The sequence below is a fragment of the Nanorana parkeri genome, unplaced genomic scaffold (assembly GCF_000935625.1).
Source record: "Nanorana parkeri isolate BGI_ZX_2015 unplaced genomic scaffold, ASM93562v1 scaffold342, whole genome shotgun sequence".
NCBI lineage: Eukaryota > Metazoa > Chordata > Amphibia > Anura > Dicroglossidae > Nanorana > Nanorana parkeri.
Window position 1 is genome coordinate 469,255 of NW_017306610.1, and position 24,513 is coordinate 493,767.

At 41.1% G+C, this 24,513-nt stretch overlaps 1 protein-coding gene across 1 annotated transcript in view; it reads left to right on the plus strand.

The window, feature by feature from the left end:
* LOC108788656 (mitogen-activated protein kinase kinase kinase kinase 4-like) overlaps positions 1-24,513 on the plus strand; it is a 189,948-nt gene that overhangs the window by 26,330 nt on the left and 139,105 nt on the right. Inside the window, exon 3 of the mRNA XM_018558479.1 lies at positions 13,550-13,606. Within this exon, the coding sequence (XP_018413981.1) occupies positions 13,550-13,606 (57 nt within the window). The remainder of the gene's footprint in view (positions 1-13,549; positions 13,607-24,513) is intronic.

The following is a 24,513-nucleotide window of genomic DNA, read 5'->3' on the forward strand; positions in this document are numbered from 1 at the left end:
AGTTAATTGAATTTGAAGTGATTAAGGCAAGTTCAAAGTAGATATTAAAGGAACGATATTTTAAAAACAAAGAAACAGCAAATCTTGTTGAAAAGGGTATTCTGCTGGATGTAGTAAACGTACAATGCTACAGGTGCCATGCAAATAATTTCCAAAATACAGATAATCACCCACAGCTGTAAAGTAATAGGCCACCACCCTGCTTGTTCCTAACATTTGCCTTGAAGGCAAAAAACAGCCAATACTTTTTATTGTACACACAGGGTATTTATATTACAACCTTTGTCATGTCTTTGTTGCTGTCGGTTTCCCCTATGTGGCGATTTCTTCTCATTCCTCTTTAGGTGTTAGGGTGTCACAGGGACAGACAATGTTTGAAAATATCTCAAATACAGACACAGAAAGCAACAAAAAAATGTCTTAATATAGAGGCGATGGGTTAAAATTGTACACTTGCATTTTCAGTATATTTCTGTCCCAATGACACCCATTTCCATTATTTCCTGTACTGGTGTAAAAAGAAAATTTGAGAGGGGAAATTCCCACAGAATGCAATACAAAAGAAACTTACATTTTTGGCCTTTAATTAAAGAGCCAACATTACCAGCATGATCCACTACCCGTGTCCTGAGAGAGGCACAGTTGTGAATACCAAAAGGGCCATTTCTAAATGTTGTCACAGATGATTCACACAATTTCCCCCTATGTCTATAATTGGATTCAATAGGAAAATGTGTGAAGCCTGGGGAAAACGTTGTATAAATCTTGCAGGAATACATTTATTGACAGACCTAGTAAGTGTATGATACACTTACATGCACATCTAATTTATAATTTATTTATATAGTGCCATAATCTCCTGTGCTACTGTAATAAGTAATAGCTTTAACAAGAGTGGGCAGAGCTAAGGAAAATGAGTATGCTGTACATGAGGTGACAATTTGTCCCTCTTCAGACAGGGAGAGACTCAGGAAAAGTCCTAGATGCAAGAGTTATGTAAGCGAGTAGTGAGTGGAGATGTGTGACCCAGTGACTTTGTATAGACTAAAGGATACATTTGGGGTGGCATCTGGAAATTCATAATAAAATGTATAGGTGGGCTAAATCTTAAGACCCTTAAAGGTTAGCGTTCTATATTATGGAATGGGGGCCGAAAGATGTAAGCATTTCTTTGCTGCTTTTATGCCTTTTTGCAAATAAAGTATTGGATGGGCGGATCCCCTTGCAAGTGCCGGTTTTTACCTATTGCATAGTGAAGGTTCTGGCGGAAGCTTTACCAGGCACTGAGGTTCTAGCAGTGGGATTGGAAACAAGAGGATAGAGCTGCTCCATGTTTCTTAATTCCTATTTAAAAACATGTTGTACCTCGCTTCTCTCTTCTAAAATTCTAGTCTTCCTGGAAAGTCCCACTACTGACCCCATTCCATAATATAGAACGCTAACCTTTAAGAGTCTTAAGATTTAGCCCATAAAAGCAGCAAAGAAAGGCTTACATGTTTTGGCCCCAAAACTGGGCTCAGTTTGGGGGCCGAAACATGCAAGCCTTTCTTTGCTGCTTTTGTGCCTTTTTGCAAATAAAGTATTGGATGGGCGGATCCCCTTGCAAGTGCCGGTTTTTCCTATTGCATAGTTTTAAATATATTGGAGTAATGGCAATCTGTTTTTTGGTATACCACAAGGAAAATGTTAAGGTGCCCATACACCTGCCAATTATCGTACGATAATCGCGGGTGAGCCCGTGATCGTACAATAATCGGCAGGTGTATGGGCAGCGTGCGACCACATGTACTGTACGGTCGCACGACTTCCGTCTTCCTAGCACACGACTTCCTTCTTCCTAGTGCTCGGAAGATGAAAGCCGCATGGGCTGGTGTGCACAAGCGCACACTGCCCGCTCAGCATTGCATTCACCGGAAAGCCCTCCCCTTAGCGGGGAGGGCTTGCGATGATCGCAAGTACGATCTGCCTGTCCAAGATGGGCAGGTCGTACGAAATGTTAATTACCTTACAACCATCGCACAACGAAAGTCATGCGATGGTTGTAAGGTGTATGGCCAGCTTTACACTAATCCAGCCAAGACATACACAGTTGTTTTAGTTTCCCAAAAAGGTCAGCGATATCCATAGTCAGTACTGCCAAGCTAGGTGTACTGTATTCCAACAGGGGAAATAGCCCACTGCAGGAAGGAGAAAGAGGAGAGGAACACAACTGAAGCAGAATTTGGGTCAGATATATTATTTCTACCTGTTATCCCGGAAGGAGACCACAAGCACTGGATCAATGTTTTTTCATAAAAACAAGCAAAGGAGGTGCCAGGGCTTCAATTATCTGACTTTGGTTGACCTTTGCTTCTCAAAATTAAGAGTTACATTGAGAAAAAGTGATGTAAAATAGGGAGAGCTGCACAAATATAATAATGTAAAAGGGCATGTACAGCCAAAATTAATTTTAGTTGTAGACAGAATACAGAGTTAGAACCTGTCAGTTTATTCTTTGCTGTCTTTACCATTGGAGACATTTTTTTTAACTTTATGTACTGTAGATACAGCAGGAAGTTGAAATAAGCCTCCCAAAGTCAGGGGAATTCCCTTCTTAGATAGTTGTCCCCAGAACAGGTGTCTGGATTGGAATATTAACCCTCACCTCTTGTTTTGGCGACCACTCTAAAATTTTAGATTTCCTCCCACTTTGCATCAGTGTAATGACCATAAAGAGGGGTGGATCTCTCCAGCGGGGACCCAGACAGCAATAAAATATTTATAAAACTCTATCCAAAACTAAGACAAAAAAAGTGTTTCCTTTACATTTCCTAAGACTGAATATTCAGATTTTTGCTTAAATTGGGATTTGTTTCTATCCTAATATGAAAAGCGAGAAAGATGAGAAAAGACAGCCATGTATGTTCAATTTAAATGCTCAGAAATCTAGGATGAGGGCTGGGAGTGAGAGAAGGGTTGTTTTCATTAGAGGCTTCGGAAGCATTTTGCTTTGTGGTGAGTCCCTTTTAAAAGATCCACAATCAGGCAACTGACTTTGAGGTTTATATAATGCAGGTTACATCATTGCTTAATTGGTATTGCTTAATTAAAAATGTTGAATCAAATTCTAGTGCTCTTTGTTCTATAGATTTTGAGTTTTTCACAACTGTGCAATTCACAACTGCATTTAGCAATGTTAAACATTCTTTGCCCATCTGCTAGTGTTTATATTCCATTTGTGGTCAACAATTAAGCTGCTATGTATAAAAGTTCTCATGACTTGCCTTTAACCTCAGACCAGTATCAGTGAATATAAACAAGTGGCTGTTAGCTCTTTTATTGTGTATCAGGGAAATGGAGCTAATTGCTCTTCATGCAATCTGCTTTTAGGAATAGATTATACCCTTTGCCTTTACTGCAGATAAGCTGAAATAATACCTCAGTTGTCCTCTTAAAGGGAATGTGTAGTTTTTCATTTAATTTTTAGATAAACACAGAGATCAGCTTTATGTAAATAAACTAAAGTGTTTTAAAGTGTATCTTTATAATAATAAAGTGTATCTGTATAAAGCTCCTTTTCTTGTTCATTATTGGACACAAGATGGTAATTTAGGATCACTGGGTTATGCTACCGCATTCAGGAGATTGGACAATGGGAAACAAAAGCTGTATGGACAGCCTAGTATAACCCCTGCCACCAATATCATGCTTCAGTTTTGTAGCAAGCAATAGCAGGAGTTGATCATAAGAACAGGGGAAAGGGACCTGTGCCCAGTAATATACTCCAAGAAAATTATTTTTTTATAAGTCATAAATCCTGTTATTTTATTCATACAATTTAACACACAGGATGGTAATTCAGGAACATTGTGATGCCAAAAAGCAGTCCAACTGAGGGCTGGACAACACAGCAAGCAAAACCTATGTAATAAGCAGCGCTGATAGATCTTTGAGTGTGGAGTCTGGGCGGCCCTCTCCTTGGACAGATCCTGGCTCGAAGGGATGTCCCCGTTGGTGTGAGAGGCTGGTCCAGAATGGATGTGCTTCCGTATGGCCGCCCGCGTACCTCGGCTGGCCAGGCCGGGCCGCGTCGGTCAGGAACGAGAAAAAGGGGGAGGAGCTACACACGGCTGAGGGACGCAGTGTGTCAGTGTTGGCAATCGGGCTATGGTCACGGGGGTGCAAAAGTGTTGGGTGTCTCCAAAGTCAGGTAACCCCTCGAAACGCATAGCCACTGTAGACACCATGTAGCATTTCCCCACACCACATGTTTGTCCTGGTGACATTCAGGACCAACACATCTCATCTGTAACATTTGTAAAAACCCATCACAAGTTCTAAACCCATCCTGTTCTATCCAAAATTAGAAAACAAATTTGGGGTTAAGTTCTACTTTACTGGCGGTTCTTTAAAATTGAATGATGGAAAAGCCACTCAGAAGGTGACATTCTCTCCTTTTTTCTAACAAGCATGGCAAAAGTTAAATACATTTTCACCAGGCACCTGTGTTAGAAGAGTACTCAACACTTAAACCACTGTATATACAGAATATAAGAAGCAGAAGTGCAAACTTCAGCATGTGTGAAGCTCAGCTGGCAGTTAGTCCTTCAGAGTCTTAATTTGGTTTAACTGAGATAACTAGGCATTTAAATGACTTTTAAATTCATAAGTCCTTTTAATTTGGCAATGCTTTTTCAATTACCACCACATGTCTGAGCAAACATTATTGCAGTTCAGCTCCTCAAATTAATATAGATATCAGAAAATAATTAAGGCACAATACAGTATTAAAATATATTTTGTTTAAAGTTTAAGCAAATTAAAAGGAATGCATGTCTGAAGGTAAGGGAAGGTGTGTTTCCCTCTTGTATGTTCTCATAGAAATCCACGCCAACTATTTTGCCAGACTGCAATAATGGATTTCGCCATGGTTTCTCATACTGCTAAACAAAAAAAGGCCAAAAGTGTGCTTTCACTGTTCTACGCAATAGAAGTCAAAACACATCAGTCATCACCTTTGTTATTCAGAACTACATCTGTGCAGTTGGGTGTGGGAGGAAATAGGTATAGGTGAAAGTTATCATATTTGAAAACTTCAAATACTGAAAGAGGTGCTTTCAAGTTCCCAGATAAATGTAATTTAAAAACATTATTGGGTCAGACAAACAAAAGGCAATAATGTTTTTAGTTTGACTAAGTGCAATGTTTACAGGGTCAGTCCAAATAATAAACTGTTATTATGGAACCTGGAATGTCAAGCGGGTTTGCCCGTTATACATCAACAGGTTGATCTCCCATAGTTCTTGACTTTGTTCCTTTGGATGTTACAGCTCACTTTTGCTCATTCCAGCAACTCCTGCTTTGACCTGTTATGCTAGTTTGTCACATTGACTGGAAGTTCATCCCAGACTGCTCGATCTGGAATTGGCTTGAGATGGCTCCGCACACCGACGGCGTTTGTGGGGGATCTGGAGAGGTCTACCGAGGGGTTCTTTGGTGTTTTTCTCCCCCCTTTTTTTGGATCTATTTGGCCTTAGCAGATGGGCCTCTGAACCAGAGACATTTGCTTCCCTCTATATATGGTCCCCTGTGGTATTGGTGGTCATCCCTCATCGTCCCCGGGGGGTCCTGTTCTTTCATGCCTGATCTTGTACATCCAATGTATGTCCGCTGACCCCTCTCTGGGGAAACAGTTTTCCCTCCAACTCTCTGATGAAGCGCTAGATGTGCGAAACACGTAGTGAAATCACCTTCCCTACTGTCTTCAGATAAGATCATCATCTCTCTTTATGAAATCATTGTTCAATATGACCAAATCATGTATTTTTTGACATTTGATGTATGATTATTTTGCATGATGACATTGCTATACTTATGACCGGGTTTTATTATTTCAGACAATCATGTTACGCTTATGAACTATATTTTCAGTAGGGAATGGAGTGATGTTTGGAGTTTTCTGTCTTATTCCAAGATTTTAGTATTGTAATGGTTTTATTGACTTTTTCTATTGAACAAATACATTTATATTTTCTTAAAACTATTGGATCTGTCATTCAGTGCCCTAAAAGCCCCACTGTGTTCTTCTATTTTTCCCTTAAAGTGAAACAATAAAATTGAAACATTCCTTTAAAAATATCATGCCTGGTGGGTCCCCCTAAACTGCGTGTAAAGTGGCACATCTGTAAAATGCATGGAACCTGCTGCAGCAAAATGACATTTCAAAAGAAAAAAAGTGTGCGGTTCCCCCTCCCACACAATACTAGACCCTTTAGGTCAGGTGCAAGGCTTTAGCCAATCAGGGCTTCACAAGGCGCTGTGCCTTGCAAGGAGCTCGATGGGCAAAGAGCCCGCTGAATGCCCCGACAGTTCATGTGTTCGCCGAACACACGAACTGCCGATGTTCGAGACGAGCCCATGCCTAATTACAGGCACGGTCATGTATCTTCCTGTTGTCGGTCATTCCAAAACAATAATTCAGACGGATACAAAATCCGAATAATGAACTGAATTGAATGTTGGATCCGAAATCCAAAAAAAAACTAAAGAAATAATATCCGAAACTATACAGATTTTTTGTGGGGATACATGTCTAGTTGACAGAAGAGAAAATTGCATGTTTATTGAAAAATATAACAGCTGTATTTGACAATTTTATAATGTTTAGAACTGGTCAGGAAAATGGGTTTTCTCCAGCAGAAGTGGAGTTGCAATTTAAAAAGTACTATATACTTGCTTTAAATTAACATTCTGATTTTTACATAATCAAGGATCTAAAAGCTAGAGAAACGTATGCACAACAAGAACAATTATATAGTGACTAATTCCCAGCCTCCTATCTTATTGGTATGCATTTGACTTTTTCAGTTAAACTTTCATTTTACAGCTGTGAAACGGTAAAGATTTAGATCCAGCAATCCAAAAGAATGACTGACAATTCCATGGATAAACTCTGTCACAGAGCTGCTTCATCCTGGATTACTGCACATGAAGCAGGGAATCACAATCAGGATCAATACTCAATCAGCAAGCTTTGTTTTAAAAAGATATCTGACAAGAACAAAGGCAGGCAGTCTGGCTTATGTCTTAGAGAGGAAATAAGTTTCAGGCTAAAGGTATTGCCAATAGCAAGACTTTAAGACAATCTCTCTTGGATGCATACACATCCAATGGGTATGAGAGGTGACATTTGTGCATACTTATGCCATGTAAACCATGGTATTACCAAGTAGTCCTTACCTTTTTTGTGAGGAGTTTATTGCAGATGTGTTATAGGAAGCTTTATCTTTAAGCGCAAGTCCACCCAATACTGGTATTTGTGTTTGTCCAACTTACGTCTGACCTTTGTACCATCATATATATAACAATTTAAGTGATGTTCACTTGGAATAGTCTTAATATAACTCTTTCTCTATTATAAATGTGCTTTCTACTTTCCCACTCCAGTGCCTTATACAGTACTTGTATAGATGAGTAGTGGCCACATTCTTCATCACAAGCAGTCTCATGTGCATTTGTTGTGTTGAAGAACAGAGGCGGTTTGTATGACCAGGTCTATTAGATTACAGAGTGCACTAAGCAGTATTTTCAAAATCTGTCCCTACTGGGCTGCACAGTCATATATAGACAAATTGCTGTAACAAGAAAACAGGTGTAAGACAGTAAAAACAGTGTTCGCACAATAACCATTGAATATTTGTTTCGATGACTGCATTTAGGCTTTAAACTGATAAATTCTTATATTTCTTGGGGACTCCAGTCCAGAGGATTTTGTTCTTGCATAGCCACCATGGCTTATGCAGGGAACCTCACACCCTCTAAATAATGTAACTTTTTTCATACTATGGAGAATGCAACAGGAGTTCAGGAGTGGTAGGCACACAAAAGGTGGGTGAGAACAATTTCATATATAAAAGTAGGTGGGAACAGAACAAGGGACTATTTTTTGTTGCCCATACACCTTGCGATCAAAACAAAACTTTTCGTCCAATGATCGACAGGTCGTACGATTTTCGTATGGTGGCCCCATCCTGCCCCGATTGTCGCAAGGTTAAATCAGCTGTAGTTTAAAAAAAACACTTGGACGAATTGCGGTAATCGACTACACGTATTTTCGTTTGGGCATGAGCAGTGTTAATCGTACGAATTTTGACGTACGGAAATGCCACCAACCTTGCGAAAATCGTACGATCGACCAAAGTTTTCTAACCTGCTGGATAGTCAAAAGTCGATTGGTTGTACAGTATTTGTGGTTGTACACTGCCCATCAACCTTACGAATATCTGACGAAAACGCGATCGCATACGAAAATCGTCCGATAATCGTAAGGTGTATGGGCACCTTAACAGAGACCTTCTGGCTAAATTAATCAACAGCTTTAGGTGACCTAACCTTTTAAAAAGTCTCTTTATTGAACTCTAGTGAAGTCACTCTTGTGGGACTTCACACGATGACCAAAACCACAAGCTCTGTGCAGAGGAAGTCCATGAGACCAAAAAAGTACTGTTCACGTGTAGGTGTTTGGGTTCAGCAAAAGCCACCTGATTTTTAAAATCCATTGGGTAGGGTATTCACTTACAGACTTGCTGTGTAATACATGGTATTAGCCACTGGTCCTTGCCTCGCCTTTCGGAGGGAGTCGGGGTAAGATATAAAAATGCACAATAACCCAAAAATTGCAGTCACTGTAATTATATGGCAATCAAATAGACTCTATTCCGAATGTGCTCAGAAAGCAAATATGTAGTTTTATAGCAATTCTCCATGTTCATGCCATTACATGAATTGTGCCAAAGAACCTGAAGCAGCCAAGTTGACTGTTCATGTGTCTAGTTAGCTGCTGCACAAGGAAAGAGAGCTTAATGCTTAGCCAGTTATGTCAATATAGTCATACAGTTCAACAAGACTTTGAAAGCCTTTTGTTTTAGGTGAAACTACAAGAAATCTCATCTGAAGTAACACTTGGAGATGTGTTTTTTTCCTATTTGAGCACGTGCCAGCAGACACAGGAAAGAGTTTCCAAAATGTATTTTTATATTCTAGCACTGGTTTCCGCACTTGTAGGATGTACAGCAACCAATTATATCCAGACATTTCCTACTGAACATCAGCTACAGTACTGCACTCTTCAAGCACATATTAAATAGGGGCACATGACATGTAATCTGTTGAGAGTATGTTATAATTAAATCACTTGTGGGGAAATAAAGTCAAGTATTCAACATGATTTATGCTGCAGTGACATAATGACTATCAAGGTACAATTGCTGCATACTTTGTAACCCTGACAGATAAAAAATAATCACGACACAAAGAGACAACATCTGGCTCCCCATGAGAGGAGAGCAATGTGCGACAGACCTAACATTTTTAATAGTTGAGGATACTTTTACAGTTTTGTTTTCTTTTGCTAGTATCAATGCAGATTTGTATTCTTCCTTTTCCTGCCTGAGAGATTTTGTCCTGCTTTGTTTTTCCTTAAAGAGTTATTTTTTTATCATATTACATTTTACGGCATTTACCAGGAGGCATCATTCTTATTATTTGCGTCTCTCAAAAGTAAAAGCGCGTGTTATTGAAAGGATTGATATCATCGTCAAGGAAGCACTTGGGAGCAGCTCTGAGCAGCTAGTGCTTGCGTGGATAACAAATGAATGTAAAAACACCTTTCTTTAAAAAGCAATGTGCAAAGAGAAAATTATCACCATCAACCTATTAGCTCTTAACACAGTCTGTATAAATGAGGGGGTGCAAGATTAAGGGGTGTATTCACTCAGCTGCCATAGGCAGCTGAGTGAAAGGACGACCTGAAGTGAAGTGAGCCGAACGCTGTTCGGCTATTCACTTCAGGCTGGTACAGCTGATTTCAGCCATATATCGGGTGGCTTCACGTGGCTTCCGGTCGGCCGAACATGCTCAGCATGGAGCCTCAGCGTGCAGGAGGAGTTTGACTCAGCCGATCCAACATCTGGCTACTCGCTACTGCTGTTCGGTCTATTCTTATAGATGCCGAACAGCAGTGAGTGAATAGCCGAATGCCGCTGAGCGGCATTCGGCTCGGCTGTTCTGCTCGATCCCTCAGATGGACCGAGCAGAACAGAAAAATAGTTTAAAAAGTAAAAAACAAACAAAAAGGAAACGATTGTGCGGAGCTAGCAATGACAGCTAGCTCCGCCCAATAGTTTTCTATTGGCCAGCGGTTCTGCTGCCGTCAAAATTGAAAAAAAAAACTCTCCCGTGCGCTCTGGGAGTCTCCCGCTCCCGGCCGCCCAGGAGAGAAACACTGCTTTTTACTTTTCTTTATATTGACACGGAGCCGTATCAGAATAGAAAAAAATAAAAATAAATTTTGCCCATAGGAATGCATTGCTAGATTCCTATTGGCTATTTCAATTTGCAATAGCCAATAGTAAACTAGCTTTGCACCCGCCCTCTGCTGCAGTTCTCCATCAGGTCCATCAGCAGAGGGCGGGTGCAATGCTAGTTTACTATTGGCTATACTCGGCCAGCTTCGGCTTTCAGCGCGGCTCAGCCGAGCCGAGGCATATGCCTTCGGCTTGACTAAGCCGCTCTGCTAAGTTCAGGAGCTGTACGGGCTATTGTGAATAGCTCCTGGTCCTGGGGCCGAAGCTAGCCGAAGAATCGGCCGAAGGTACGGCTAGATCCTTTGGCTGCTTTGTGAATAGACCCAGTGGCGTAACTAGTGACCTCAGGGCCCCGGTGCAAGAATCCATGAAGGGCCCCACTCTTCCACACACCCTCAGCTTATTGCTAGATCCAGCCCTGGTCCCCTTTCACCCGGGAGGTGAGCTGATTAGGGTTGCCACCTTTTCTTAAAGCAAAACCCCAACGCTCTAGCAGAATATACAGGCAAGAAGGAAGAGAGATAGCCAGGAGGGAGAGCAAACAAAGAGAGACAGCCAGGAGAGCGAGCGAGCAAAGAGAGACAGCCAGGAGAGCGAGCAAAGAGAGACAGCCAGGAGGGAGAGCCAGCAAAGAGAGACAGGAAGGTGGGAGAGCGAGCAAAGAGAGACAGCTAGGAGAGCGAGAAAAGAGAGACAGCCAGGAGGGAGAACGAGCAAAGAGAGACAACCAGAGGGAGAGCGAGAGAGACAGCCCGGAGAGAGCGAGGATATACAGCCAGGAAAGATAGCAAGAGAGCGAAGAGAGACAGCCAAGAGAGAGAGAGAAGAGAGACAGCCAGGAGAGAGAGAGAGAGAGACAGCCAGGAGAGAGAGAGAGAGAGACAGCCAGGAGAGAGCAAAGGGAGACAGCCAGGAGAGAGAGAGAAGAGAGACAGCCAGGAGAGAGAGCGAAGAGAGACAGCCAGGAGAGAGAGAGCGAAGAGAGACAGCCAGGAGAGAGAGAGAGCGAAGAGAGACAGCCAGGAGAGAGAGCGAAGAGAGACAGCCAGGAGAGAGCGAAGAGAGACAGCCAGGAGAGAGCGAAGGCATAGCAACGCACCCACCTGAGGCCCCACAGAACCCACCATAGATCCTGCACAGCCCACAGAGACTGTCTATGGTAAGCTCTGCAGGGTCTCAGGTGGGCTGGTCTGGGGGGCCCTTTCCTTGCAGCTCCTTACCTGCCGCAGCGGTCTTCTTACAGCACCGGACCGTCAGCGACCTCTTCCTTCACTGGACCGGCGGTACTGGGCCCCAGCCCCGGCGTCCTCCACCTCCTCCCCTTTCAGTGCCCGCCCGGCGGTACTTCAATCGTTGCATTTTTTACATGTCCATTTTGGGCCTCTGGTTATTATAGTATGGTAAATTCCCATTATTCTTTGCTTTACCCCCGCATGCATGGAGTTTGCCATGCTGCATTACGACATTTTTCCCAAAAAACAGACGTAACCTGAACTGATGTAAGCTGATTATCACTTTACATCGGTCCTGGTCAGTCAAAATTATGGACTTCAACTGACACGGATGTAAACTGATAGTCCTTAGTTTTCATTCTCACTGCCATAGAGATGCATTGTTGTCTGTTTTCCACCTGCAAACGGACGGTTGGAAACCTGTACGCTTGTGTAAAAGGGGCCTTGTGGGATGCAACATTGTATTACTATTTGTACCATTCCAGCAAGGTCTATTTTGTTGCATCAAAAACCTGTCTGAGCAATATTGACATTGTCGTGGTGAAGTAAAGATAATTATACATTTCTTACCAATATATGAAAAATGTACTTAAGTTGAGCTCACACCAATAACCTTGGTGTTTCCAGATCAGTGAATGAGGGGAAATCTTCATAAACGACACAGCAGTAAAAGCTGAAAGACTTAACCCTTCCCAAAAAACACTTTTAAAAAAAGTGGAGTTTTAGTTTAAAACTAAACTCCGGGCACTTAATTTAAATAAATGCAATAGCCACAAATAAATCCACTTTGCAAATCTGGCTATTACATTGCATAGGAAGGCTCCACCCACTACAGGCTGCCTTCAGAAAACTACAGGAAAGGCGGAGACAAGACCAGTCACCTTGCAGAAAGAGAAAGCAGCAATGGCCGGTCTATTACAAGCCGGATTTACTCTCTCTGCTGCACAATGCCAGGTTCCTCAATGCGCCTCCCTGTATGGAGGCTGCATACAAGTGATATCGTCAACATCACTTGTACAAAACAAGCGGTGGCTTCCCTGCTGTACATTTAGCCCCGCTTGCCAAAGCAGGGCTAAATATACAAAACAACTACCCACTCGGTGCACGGAACTGCAAGTCCTGGGCGTCGGGAGATAGGAATTCCACACCCCTGCTGCCCACCAAGATTCAAGTAAAAAATACACGTCTCTTATATTTAAGGCCATATATGCTAATCCCGGAATTCAGACTTAAGTTATACTAAAGTTTCAAACCGAACACCATTTCTCCTGTGGTCCCTTAAGTGATAAAGACTGGCTGGGGAATGGGAGAGGTTCCAGACAGTGGCCTTCAATTTAGCCGCTAGAACACAGGTACTAACCATAACTTACATCAAATGATGCAGATAATGGCCAAACAAACAGCCATGCCAGAGAACAGCATTCATTAGTAGGAAACACTGTAGATGTTTTATCAGGTGCCTGTACTCACTGTTCTCTTAGCTACTGAAACTTAATTAACTGGATATTTCTTTCCATGTCATGATTAGGATTTTAATGCAACTCTGAAAGTCGCATTTATGGCAAGGCTTAATTTAATAAAAGCAGCAATATATGAAAACCAACGCATCGGCATTCAGGAGAAACCATCTATTCATTAAATATCTATATAAAACACAAATTAACAGAGGATCCATCCTGCCCTTCCATGCTTAAAATATGTTAACTATTAAATAGATTGCTTTTATTTGTCCATGTTTTTCTCAATCACGGATGAAAACATATAAACCAATTGTTCAAATTACTTTTAAATTGAATAAACAAGTGCGTTTAGTTTAGAAATTTGCAGCTTGTTTGTTCCGTGTCTGAGATCTGAGAGCTGGCATCAAAGTGTAGGAATGGCTGCAGCTAAATTCTATTACATACTCCTGCTATTCTTTTGATCATTTGTTAAAAAGAAAGGTCCTAATCAAACTTTGTTTTATCATCTGCGCAGGGCCGGCATGTTAAAACAGGGCAGCTCGCAGCAATTAAAGTGATGAATGTCACAGAGGTAAGTGATCCATTTTCCAAGCTTATGATGTGAAAAAGTCACTTTCCAAATAATGATTTTCCGTAAAACACTTCTTAATTTTAAAAACAACCTCATAGAAAATGGAAATTCTGATATAAAAAAAAAAACTTAACTATAGAAGTCATTTGTGTGACTAGGCCAGAATCCATTAAAACAGGATTTTATCATATTTATATTATACATATTCATGTTGCAGGACCTGCCTTAAAGAAGAACTCTAGGGGAAAAAAACTCTTAACCCTTGCAGTGGGGCTACCACCCAACTGCAAGGGTTGACTGTTCATTTTCATCTAGGTGCAAAAATAAAAAAAGTTATACTCACCTGATCCTGGGAGCCAGCTGGCTGTTAAAGACTGGTCCTTCCAGCCTCTCTTCCCCTTCGCTCCAGCGATCTAAGGATCCTTGAGTCATCAAGTATGCTGTGCATGGGATGTGAGGATGCCGAGGGACATACTATTGCTGAAGTGGAGGAGGTGACAGGCTGGACGGAGCTCTCTAATAGCCAGCAGGCTCCCAGGATCAGGTGAGTCTAACTGTTATTTTCACACCAAGATGAAAACGAGCACTTAGGGCCTGTTCACATGAGTTTCAGGTCCGGATCAGGTGTGGATCAGCAGACGTGGTGCTATGTGTTTTGCCGCGTTTTAGCTACGTTTTTGATGCATTCCAGTAAAAAAAAAAAAAATGTCTTTTTTTGCTGGAGTGGGGCTGTCAGTATGTTAGCTGCAGTGCAGTGCGTTTTTGATGCGTTTTGCGTTTCCGGACCGTTTCCTGACCATACAAAATCTGACATGCAGTATTTTTCTGTCGTAACCTGAACGGACTGCACACGTGAGAACTGTAGCCCATAAAACACATAGGGATACATTGGGATGCATTTTTAGTGCAGGAGCCTACGGATCAGGTCAGCACAGAAAACGGACGTCGTGTGAACAGGCCCTGAGCCCTCGTTTTTTTTTCCGGAGCTGTGCAAAGTAAAGTAGAGCCTTCATATAACAGAAGGTATTCTCATGTCTCATTCCACCACATATTTAAAAAAGAACAGGATTGTTCCTTTTTCCAGGATAGAGGGCAGAGCCATGCAAATTGTTTGCAAATGGCCAACTGGCTAATTGTACATCCAGAACAACTGATATAGTAGAAAATACAGATACTGCCTAAAATCATGGAGCCCTTTATTCCAAACTGCATACGTTTCAGGTTTTTAATCCATCATTGCTGTGTATTGGAACCACGACTTCTATGGAGCCGGGCCTGGAACATAATGAGAAAGCACTTCCCAGAAGGTCATGGCAAGAAGGATGAAAGGAATCAAAAAGCCCTCCAGTATGTACTTACTAAGCAAATACAGAAGCTGTCCTTTTTCTGAAAATGCTTGTTGCCTCACTGCAGCACTTCATAACCACAGATCGGGAACAAGCATGCAACAAATCAGAGTCAGTGAAAAATCATAATTCTACATCTGACACATATCCATTCCAGTCAAAGTGACAGTGTCTATGTAAAGTAATGGCAACCTCTCTCTCATATCAGTGCCATTTTTTGAGAGACTTCAGTCTGTTGCTAAGCCATTTACTATCATGGCCCCTAGTACTCCTTTAACTGTTCAACATCAGGATTTCAGCACATAAAGGCTAGGTTCAGACCTGAGTGATACCCGGGCCGTGCGATCGTGTGCTAGAGCACACAGTGGTTGCTGCACAGCCCCAGTGATTTCAATGGGGCTACATCTGCGCGGCAATCACCACGATGACGTGACACACGATGCGCTGCTTTTTTAGCACAATTGGGGTGCCAGTAGAAAGTAATGCCACAGCCAGCGTGATTGGCTGTGGTTGCGACTCTGTGACCGCCTGGCAATCCACCCAATTTAGTGCACGACCACAGATCTCCCAGGTGTGAACCTAGCCTCAGATCCCACAGAAGCTGTATAGAATATTGTCCAACAGATTTGCTACTGATATGCAAGGGAATGCACAAGATGTATAGAATCATGTAGTATCGTAGCAAAGAAGGCTTAGCAATACAAATTAAGTATAAAAGGAGCAAAGGTTGATAGACCATTCATACATATATGAGAGTAAAAGCGAACAATCTGTATTCAAAATGCTTTATGCTTGCCCTTAAGTGATCTGCTACTTTACAAGGTGTACATCACTCTATAGCAGCAGAGAACAGTGGAGATATTGAATCAGCCAATGTAGAAGAAACAACGCATGCAAAATGATCTTGTTAGAGGGTCCAAATCAGTGCCTGCTTCAATATAGACGGGCAAATTATATTACATACCTCACCCTTTTTTGAAAACCGCTTTTTAATTATCTATTCAGAAGATGATAGAACATTTAATTTGCTCATGGTTTCAAGAACTGTTTCCAAAGATAGTAGACTGATACGTTCCTGTAACACTCTGCTGCTCCTCCCACTGAGTAGATGAGTAACACTTATGGGGTTTTCCAGCAGAGATAAAAATTAGAATCTTGTTTAGAGTTTTTCCCATCATGAGGCAAATAGAGAACTTGGTTTAAAGGAGGTTCCTAGTACCCTGTTTCCCCGAAAATAAGACCTACCCCGAAAAAAAGACCTAGTACTGTTTTTGGGAATTGCTAAAATATATGACCTACCCCCAAAATAAGACCTAGTTGTGACCATTCTCAGGGCCGGTGGTGGCATAAGGGGGAACTTGAAGAGCCGTGGGAGAGGCAGGAGAGAATTAGCAGTGCCAACAAAGCTAGCACTAGAGGTAGCGGAGGGAGCAGAGCCGCATAAGCTGATGCCTCCTCTATAGCGCCGGCTCCTGTCACAGGCGGAGTGATACCAAATGCACTCCGCCTGTGAGGAATCTATAGTGTAAGTGTGCTTTGCTCATTCTGGCCAGCGATTGGTTAGCAAATTGCTCTTGGAAATCACCCCTGATTGCCCTGATCACCATATTTTTGTACATGAATACATGTAGACTTTTCTACATGAATAAGTGTGGATTGTTGTACACTAAAAAAAAAAATAAGACCTACCCCGAAAATAAGACCTACCCAGAAAATAAGACCTAGTGTGTTTTTCTGGGCCAAAAAAAATATAAGACGTTTTTGTTATTTTCGGGGAAAAACGGTAGATGCAGCATGAGATTCTCTACAGGCATTCTCTGAAAACAGGGCAGAGATAAGTGTCATAATTATGTGTGATGGAGCTGCATAGCAAAACAATTTAGGGGCTCTGTTTCTGAAATATCCATTTCACAATGGATTAAAGGCCTCAATGCTGCATTCAAAAGATGCCGATGCCACCACACAGCACCAAAGCAAGGAGCTGAGGGGTGGCACCACTGGACAAAAGCCACCGCAGGTTTGGCGGGGGGCACAATGAGGAACCTGGCCTTGGCCTTGGGGCAGCAGTGAACGTAAATCTGATCCTGGCTACAGTTACATCATCTCCTTGGGAGAAGATGCAGGATCTGTATCACTGTACTATGTCCACCCTAACATAAATGCAATCACAATTGGGTGGGAGTTATTGCTAATGGTTAGGCTTTGGTGTCAAACACACACAAGGTTTAAGGGGATTTACAGAGTATAAAAACAATGCTCTTGCACTAGCCCATCTGTGTAGTAATTAGAAAGGTAGTCTTACTGGACTCCATAATGGTCTATCGCCACCATCTCTGAGTCACTCTACATGCACACATTTATTTATTTTCTTGCAAAGGAATGCTACTTCCACTATCTCCAAGTCTGGTGATGTCACAGGAAGTAATACAAATTATCTTGCTACAGGATCAAGGTGAAAAAAACAAATGAATTGATAAATCTGCTTTAATATGATAAATAACTAGGATCATAGGCATAGAAAATTCATCAGAAAAGGGTAGAAATTGTAGGCCATGTGATATGGTATAATTATCCACTTTGGGACAGTCTGTCCTATTTTTACAGGTGCTGTCAGCTGTGAGACCCAAACATTTTTTCTTTAAAGCTAGATCACAGGAAGTACAATCCCAATGTTTTAGCTATCAAAAAAACATTCCCTTGTTCCTAGTGGTTACCTTACACGCAGCATGGCTGAAACACCAAGATGCTTAATCATTACTCTGATAGGGAACACCCTAGTGACTCATATAGGGACTTTCTAAAACCAAATGACCAGTGAGATTGGTTGGAAGTCATGTTAGCCATCTGTATTTATGTTCAATGAAATCATCAGGAAATGCATTACATAAAATCCACTACGGATTATAAACTTAACTTTAGCCTGTTTTTAGTGGAAGTCTGAGTTTTGTTTTCTACCATGAATTACACTGGGACATGTAAGAGTCCCTTAGTTATTATTATTAAGGCTGTACTCTCAATAGACTACATGAGAGATAATTAGAGAGATGCTTGCTCAAACTGGTGTAAGGTCAGCGAACAATAAAAACTGAAATGGCACACGGTTTGCAAACATAAGAAGAAGTTGTTTGTTCAGATGTTCATTTGAGGCACATTAACAAAATCAGCTTTTTATTGAAGCTTAAAAGCAGCTGTAGTGGTCACTGAACCGTACAAAATTAAACAAGTGTATCCATCTGTGGTGCGCTATAGATTTTGAAACTAGTCGCCAGGAAACCATAAACAAGGACAAAATATTTCCTTGGTTAGCCCTGACCTGCTACCTAGCACCCTGTTGATGCAGATTAATGCATTGATGAGAATTGTCAACTGTGTTGTAAAACGCTGTGGTAGATACTCATTGTTTTACGGGTAATCCATTAAGGAAATTTACCAGTCAAAGAACAGAATTAAAAAAACAACTATTCTCCAACATGGAACAAATTCTTACACTCTCAGCATTTCTATTTACAGGTACATTATATGTTGGCACACCACTTCCCTTGGCCTCATTGCAGCCTCATCCAGCCAACTAGTTAACTGTATTTTGAAAGCACTGGTAGCTGTATAGCTGCAGCGAGTCAGAGAGACAGATGAGGACTACCTTACATACCTTACAGTTCATTTTATGCTTGAGAGTTACTTTGTCTCTGTAATAATTGGGGTTTACAGTAAGACTGTCAAAGCTGAACGCGTGTCTGTGCAGATGTCCCTTGTGTCGCTCCATGCTTCCCAAGTGTCATATCGCAGCATATATTACCTGCTCCAGGACAATCACAAATTGAGGAGCAATCCAATACCACTAATTGTAAACCAAATAAACCAAACCAAAAGACAGGGCCATATGGATATAAAGTGCTCAGGGAAGATACATATACATTTCATGTCATCAGTCAAGAGTTTGCTACAGTAAATGTTTTACAATAAATACGTCTTCTGTATCACTGTAATAAGCCAAATTCAATTAACAAATAAAGCTCCAGTATGAAAATATATTCTTTATTATTTGTTTTTTTTGTCTTTAAATCTAACAGTGTACCATAGGGGTCTGTACTCAAACCTCCTACTCTTGTGCATTGCACCCATGGAAAATAATTTGTAGCTTTAAATGTTGTCTGTAGGTTGGTAATACTCTGCAATATATTTCTGCATGTGCAATTTTACATTTAATCTATGTTACAGTCTTTTCTGTCATTAATGGTCACCCTCTACTTTAAACATACACTTGTCACTAGGAATATGTAGGAAAAGTGGCCTCAACTCAGAAACACTCACACATCTGGCATCTGCCCTAAACAGCATCAAGAACACTTGCAAATCGCAGGGCTGTCGGACATGCAAATCTTGCCAGAAACATTGCAAACTCGCCATCCCCCCAATGCCTTATATCCAACCTAACTATTACAGTTAACAGTGCAGTGAACACTCCACCAGTACAAGCTTGCTTTTCAATGGTTACTTTTAATTCTGCCCTATGATTCCCTTACCCCCTCAATAAATATAATAAAATCTAGCCACGATCAGTTAAAAAAAATATGCCTCCACCTGTGCATTAACAAAACCAAATAAAATATTAAACTATCCACTAATCACAGCAGGCTATTTGTTATTCCTCAGTAATATGCTTGGTACTTCCAGAGTAGGCCTTACTTCTGCCATTCTTGAATAGAGCAGCCAGACCTATTTCTTCAAGAGCAAAATCCTTATCTAATCCTTACATCCAAGGCTGTCAGTAACACTGCATGCCTATGTTATCTCATGTCCCCAGTACTTCAAAGATTGCCCTAGATCTGCAAATTATCCGAGTTTGCTATCCACCATTGTTAACACCTCCCATGTTTGCATTTAGGACTTCTGACATTGTACCTTTACTATGAAATGTTTTTCTTTACTATAGCCTGGCCTCTAGTATATAGCATTTCAAGCCATTACACTCAATAGTCATCTGTTACTTTAGTTACTTCACATTTCCTTCCATTGTGCACACTGTTCCATTGACTATGTTTATTTACTTATATCGTCATATTGTATCTTACTGCTTACACATGACCACTCTTTATATTATGCATTGGCTTAGTTTAGCTGCAAGGCTGGACCAGTCTCTGCTATAGTTTACATCTCCACTTTAAAAATATTTTGGAGTGTATAAAGCAGATACCACCTTTTAATATTTCATACAAGTTGCTAGTTCTCCATTACCATGTGAAGAAAAGAAATTACATCAGTATCCTTAAAATGGTACTAAATCAATGATTGTACAAGGCATTCATAAACATGTGCCACTTAAACATGACAATTATTATATGTTTCATCATGCTTATTTGAAAGATGAAGAATTCCAAAGATCAAGTGCTTGGTTGACAATTAGAAAGAATAGTAATGGTTAAGGTTCCTTGTTGATTGAAATAAAAAAAAAAGAAAGCTGGTGGGTGTTTTGTTTTTCTAGCTTTTTGTAAACCTTTATGACTGGATACCTCAGCAGAGAAACTGATGGGTCACCCACTCCAAGGAAAGTAAAGTCTGCTGCTTTTGGTGGAAATCTCATGGTAACATTTTTTGGGATGTATAGCAAAGCATGCAAAGCATGCAAAAAGTCACTGGAGATTACTAGGTTTACCTGCTTGGGAAACTTTAAAAATTGAAATAAATTGCAAGGAAATCTGATCAAAGCAGCATTTATTAAGGCAGCAGTCCAAGCCTCAACTCGTTGCCGTTGCCACAGCTGCCATCTCAATGTGGATTGAACTACAATCCTTAGGATACAATGGTACTTAAGCAAAAAAGGAAGAAAGAATTGGTCTAGCATGCATTTTGGGACAGACAAAGATGTTAATACAGTGAAGCTTGATTTGATACCTTAAAAAAAACATTTTATTAAGAGGTAAATGGGAACCTTGCAACACTTCTGGAGTGAATGTGTGGCCTAGGGATATGGCAGAAAAGAGCTCTGCGACATATTTCAGGACATCCCTTTTTTGTGAGGCTAAGATTTTGCAAGCTGACTTATTAACGGCGCTGTAGAAGTAGAAAAGTTCAAGATAAGTTCAAGAAAAAAAATATGGTTTATACATATATCCTATAATAGATAAATACAATGGGGAAAATAAAACACTAGAGTGTCTGAAAGAAGTAATTTAGGGCAATGATGAATTTCAGACCATGTCAAAAAAAGGAGAAATATTGATGTTTGAGAAACTTAACAGAAGTCGTGATGTGACATAGGTAAGAACAGTTTTGTGAGATCAAAAACAGTGCAGAGGATGCAAAAATGATCTCAGAAGAGTGTCCATGCTCATGAGTGGGAACATTTTCTAACTGGGAGAGGACAAGCAGGTTAAAAGAAAAGATCTAACTTGTGGACAGAGTGGAGATTTATTGGGAAATTCTGTGTTTGTGACTACAACAATAGTATGCTTTATGAATCGACAGGGTTCTGAAATAAAAAAGACCTGTGTTGCACATAGTAGGCAGTGCATGTAAATTTTCTAACTAGCACTACTGTATGATAGCTAGAAATAGGCAGGTTGCTACATGCAAAGGAGTTTGCATTCAGACATTTTTCATACATGAGGCCATTCTGTACTGATCATTTTATTGTCACTTTTACAGTGTCGGTCCAACTCAGTAGTTTAATAGTTATAATTAGTTTTCATTTTTTGAATACACTAAAACAAAAGTACAAGTGTACCATTATTAAAACCTACACTAACCCACCCTCTCCTAACTCTGCTTACCTAGCTTACACTTAAAAAGAGAACTAAAGCCAAACCTTTTTTTGGCTTTACTTCACTTTTGGGTCACAGGAGTATATTCACTAACGTACTTTTGCGACTGAAAGTCAGCATATAGCAAGCTGCTGCCTGCTATATGTTGACCACTCAGAACCGCACTACAGCTGAGAAGGATCCCAACAATATTGAAGGGATGATCCACCCGGCTGCCTGACTGACGGCCAGAACCAGCTGTGCCCACCCCCTACCCTTTCTGTATTTCCAGTAAGCACTGGGGGGGAATGGAGAGGGGAGCGAAGACTGACAGCCACTACTCTCTGCAGGGATAAGACCACAAGCCTCGATCTAGAGTCGGCACGTGACAGCTGCAGTGTCCCACACTGGCTCCAAGTATATTTTACTCACCCAATATCTCTCCTTTAAACCCTCCACCTCAACTGCATACTTACCTCACTCAGAAAGCTGTGCCCCCCTGAGCATTGCCTAATCAATAGAGCTGCCGGCAAGCAAGAGCGTTGATCAATAGGGGGAGAGTTCAATAGGGTGTATTGGACTGCACAAGAGTCAGGTGTGAGAGTCTCAAACCAACATTTCTGTGTGGTTTCTTCTTAACGTTTGCTGCAGCACTTAGCAGATAGGCCTTATTTACATAGGGCTAACACGGGCCGTACACGTCCGTGTTAGCGTGCATGTCTGCATGAGCTGATCCCGGGAGGGACAGGTGCTGCGTGTGATTGTGCACAGCAGCCTGTTCTTCCCATTGGGAGGATGCGGCCAGACCGCTTACGGCTGTGTCCTCTTTTAGAGAAGAACAGGCTGCTTTGCGCAATCACGCGCAGCACCTCTCCTGGGATCGGCCCCCTTACGGGCGTGCATGCAGCACGGACGTGTACAGCCCTTGTTAGCCCTGTGTGAATGAGGCCATAAGTAAAAAGGGAAAACAAGGAATATCTATTACTGTATATGAAACCTGGCTGCATTATAGTAACAAATTAAAAAGGGTTCAACTGGGCTTTAAAACTTCTATAATTAGTGTTAAAAAAGATACATGTTCATCAAGTTTAGCTAAGACAATACATTTAAAGCCCTGTAACCTTCAAAACACTAAACCTGCAGTTAATCCAGAGGATGGAAAAAACCTTATAAAGCATGGTCCAACATCTATCTCCTAGCATGATAAAATGTTCTTCTATATCTTATACTCCCAGGATCAACATTCTATGGCGCTATCATATAATAGCCAGTTACATTTTGTGCATTTAGAAACACGTTCAGCCTTTTTTAAGCAATCTTCTGAACTGGCCAACACGTATTTTACATTTTCACAGCTTACAGTGGTATGTCTACTCAGCAGGGATACAAAGAACTTCCCTACTCTATCCAAAGCTAGAAAAAAAAGATTTGCCTTTACACGCAGTTTAACCAGTCCCCACACTATCAAAAACAAAAGCTTCGACTATTGTTACACTGTAATACATTGATACAAATGTTTTCATCAAGTTCATCTATTCTTTGCTTAAAAAAAATGATTGAAAAAACTAGAAATTCCCTATAAAAAGGCTGTTTAGCATCCAAAAGATAAAAAGTGGTGAGTAGAGGCACAGCAATCAGTTATATCATTACCTGCTCTTCATGTGTAGATAAGGCACATATTAGCACATCTCTCGCTGTAGGATTTTGACACATGCAAGTAGTATCTGAATGCTGGAAAGATTTCAAATTAATTTGAAAACTGAATATTAAACAATTATCCTTTGTGTTGCTTACAAAAAAATCCAGCCTTCCTGTCAAGAGCAGGCACAGGCATCAGGTACTCAGGACGGAGAGAGGACTGGTTATCAAACTTGTCACACTCTAGTTAGAGGTCTAGATTAGTGGCTCCCCTAAGGAATTAGTCTGATGTATTATACAGCTTGTCCTGCAGACCTTATACTAGCTTTCCATTTAATGGGATTTGTACTGAATATGCCTAAAATGACATCATGTTGCACAGTTACATGGGACTACTCATAATAGTGAGATGACATGTGTTTTCACTTTAAGATTTACTTGTCAGAATTATTAGCAGCAATACTTTCTATATTATGGATAGGCTCACAGGGAACTCCTCATTGTGTTAGCTGACTGCAGGATGTTCCTGGTCACTGCAGGGTCAGCTGGACTCCAGTCAGGAAATGCTGCTATATCATCTTACAGGGCGGGTATGGAATAGATCTTAAAACAAGCAATGGCTTAGATTACCTTTCATTGCTTGTGCAGCAGTTCTTCATATCCTGTTATCTGTCAGTATCAAGAAGTACATCTTTATAGGAACGAGGTTTCTCACTCAAAACTAGCTTTGTGCTTAGCGCACATAGTTGTCAACTGTCTCAAATTTCTATTGTGGTTATTTAAAATAAATATGAACTCATTACATGAGTGTGGCACTTTCTATGAGCTAGACATGAGCTTATCACATATACAGTATAAGCCATTCAAAAAAACCCCACTAAGTTGTCAAAAGTATTGGGACACCCCTCCAAATCATTGGATTCAGTTGTTCTGTGAAATTTAACTCGGTGAGGTAAGTAAGAAGAAAAAAACCACAGCGGCGAGTCAGCGCTGGTCCGGCAAGAGGAGCTCCAGCTCCAGGTGGGGTTCTAATTTAGCTGGCCGGCACCTCTGAGCCAGCTAAATTAGAACCCTACCTGGAGCCCCTCCCACTGGACCAGTGCTGACTCATCGCTGCTCTCTCCGGTGTTCAAACACAGTGAGTGAGGGCAGATTGGGGGGGGGGGGGTTCACTTTTAAGAGA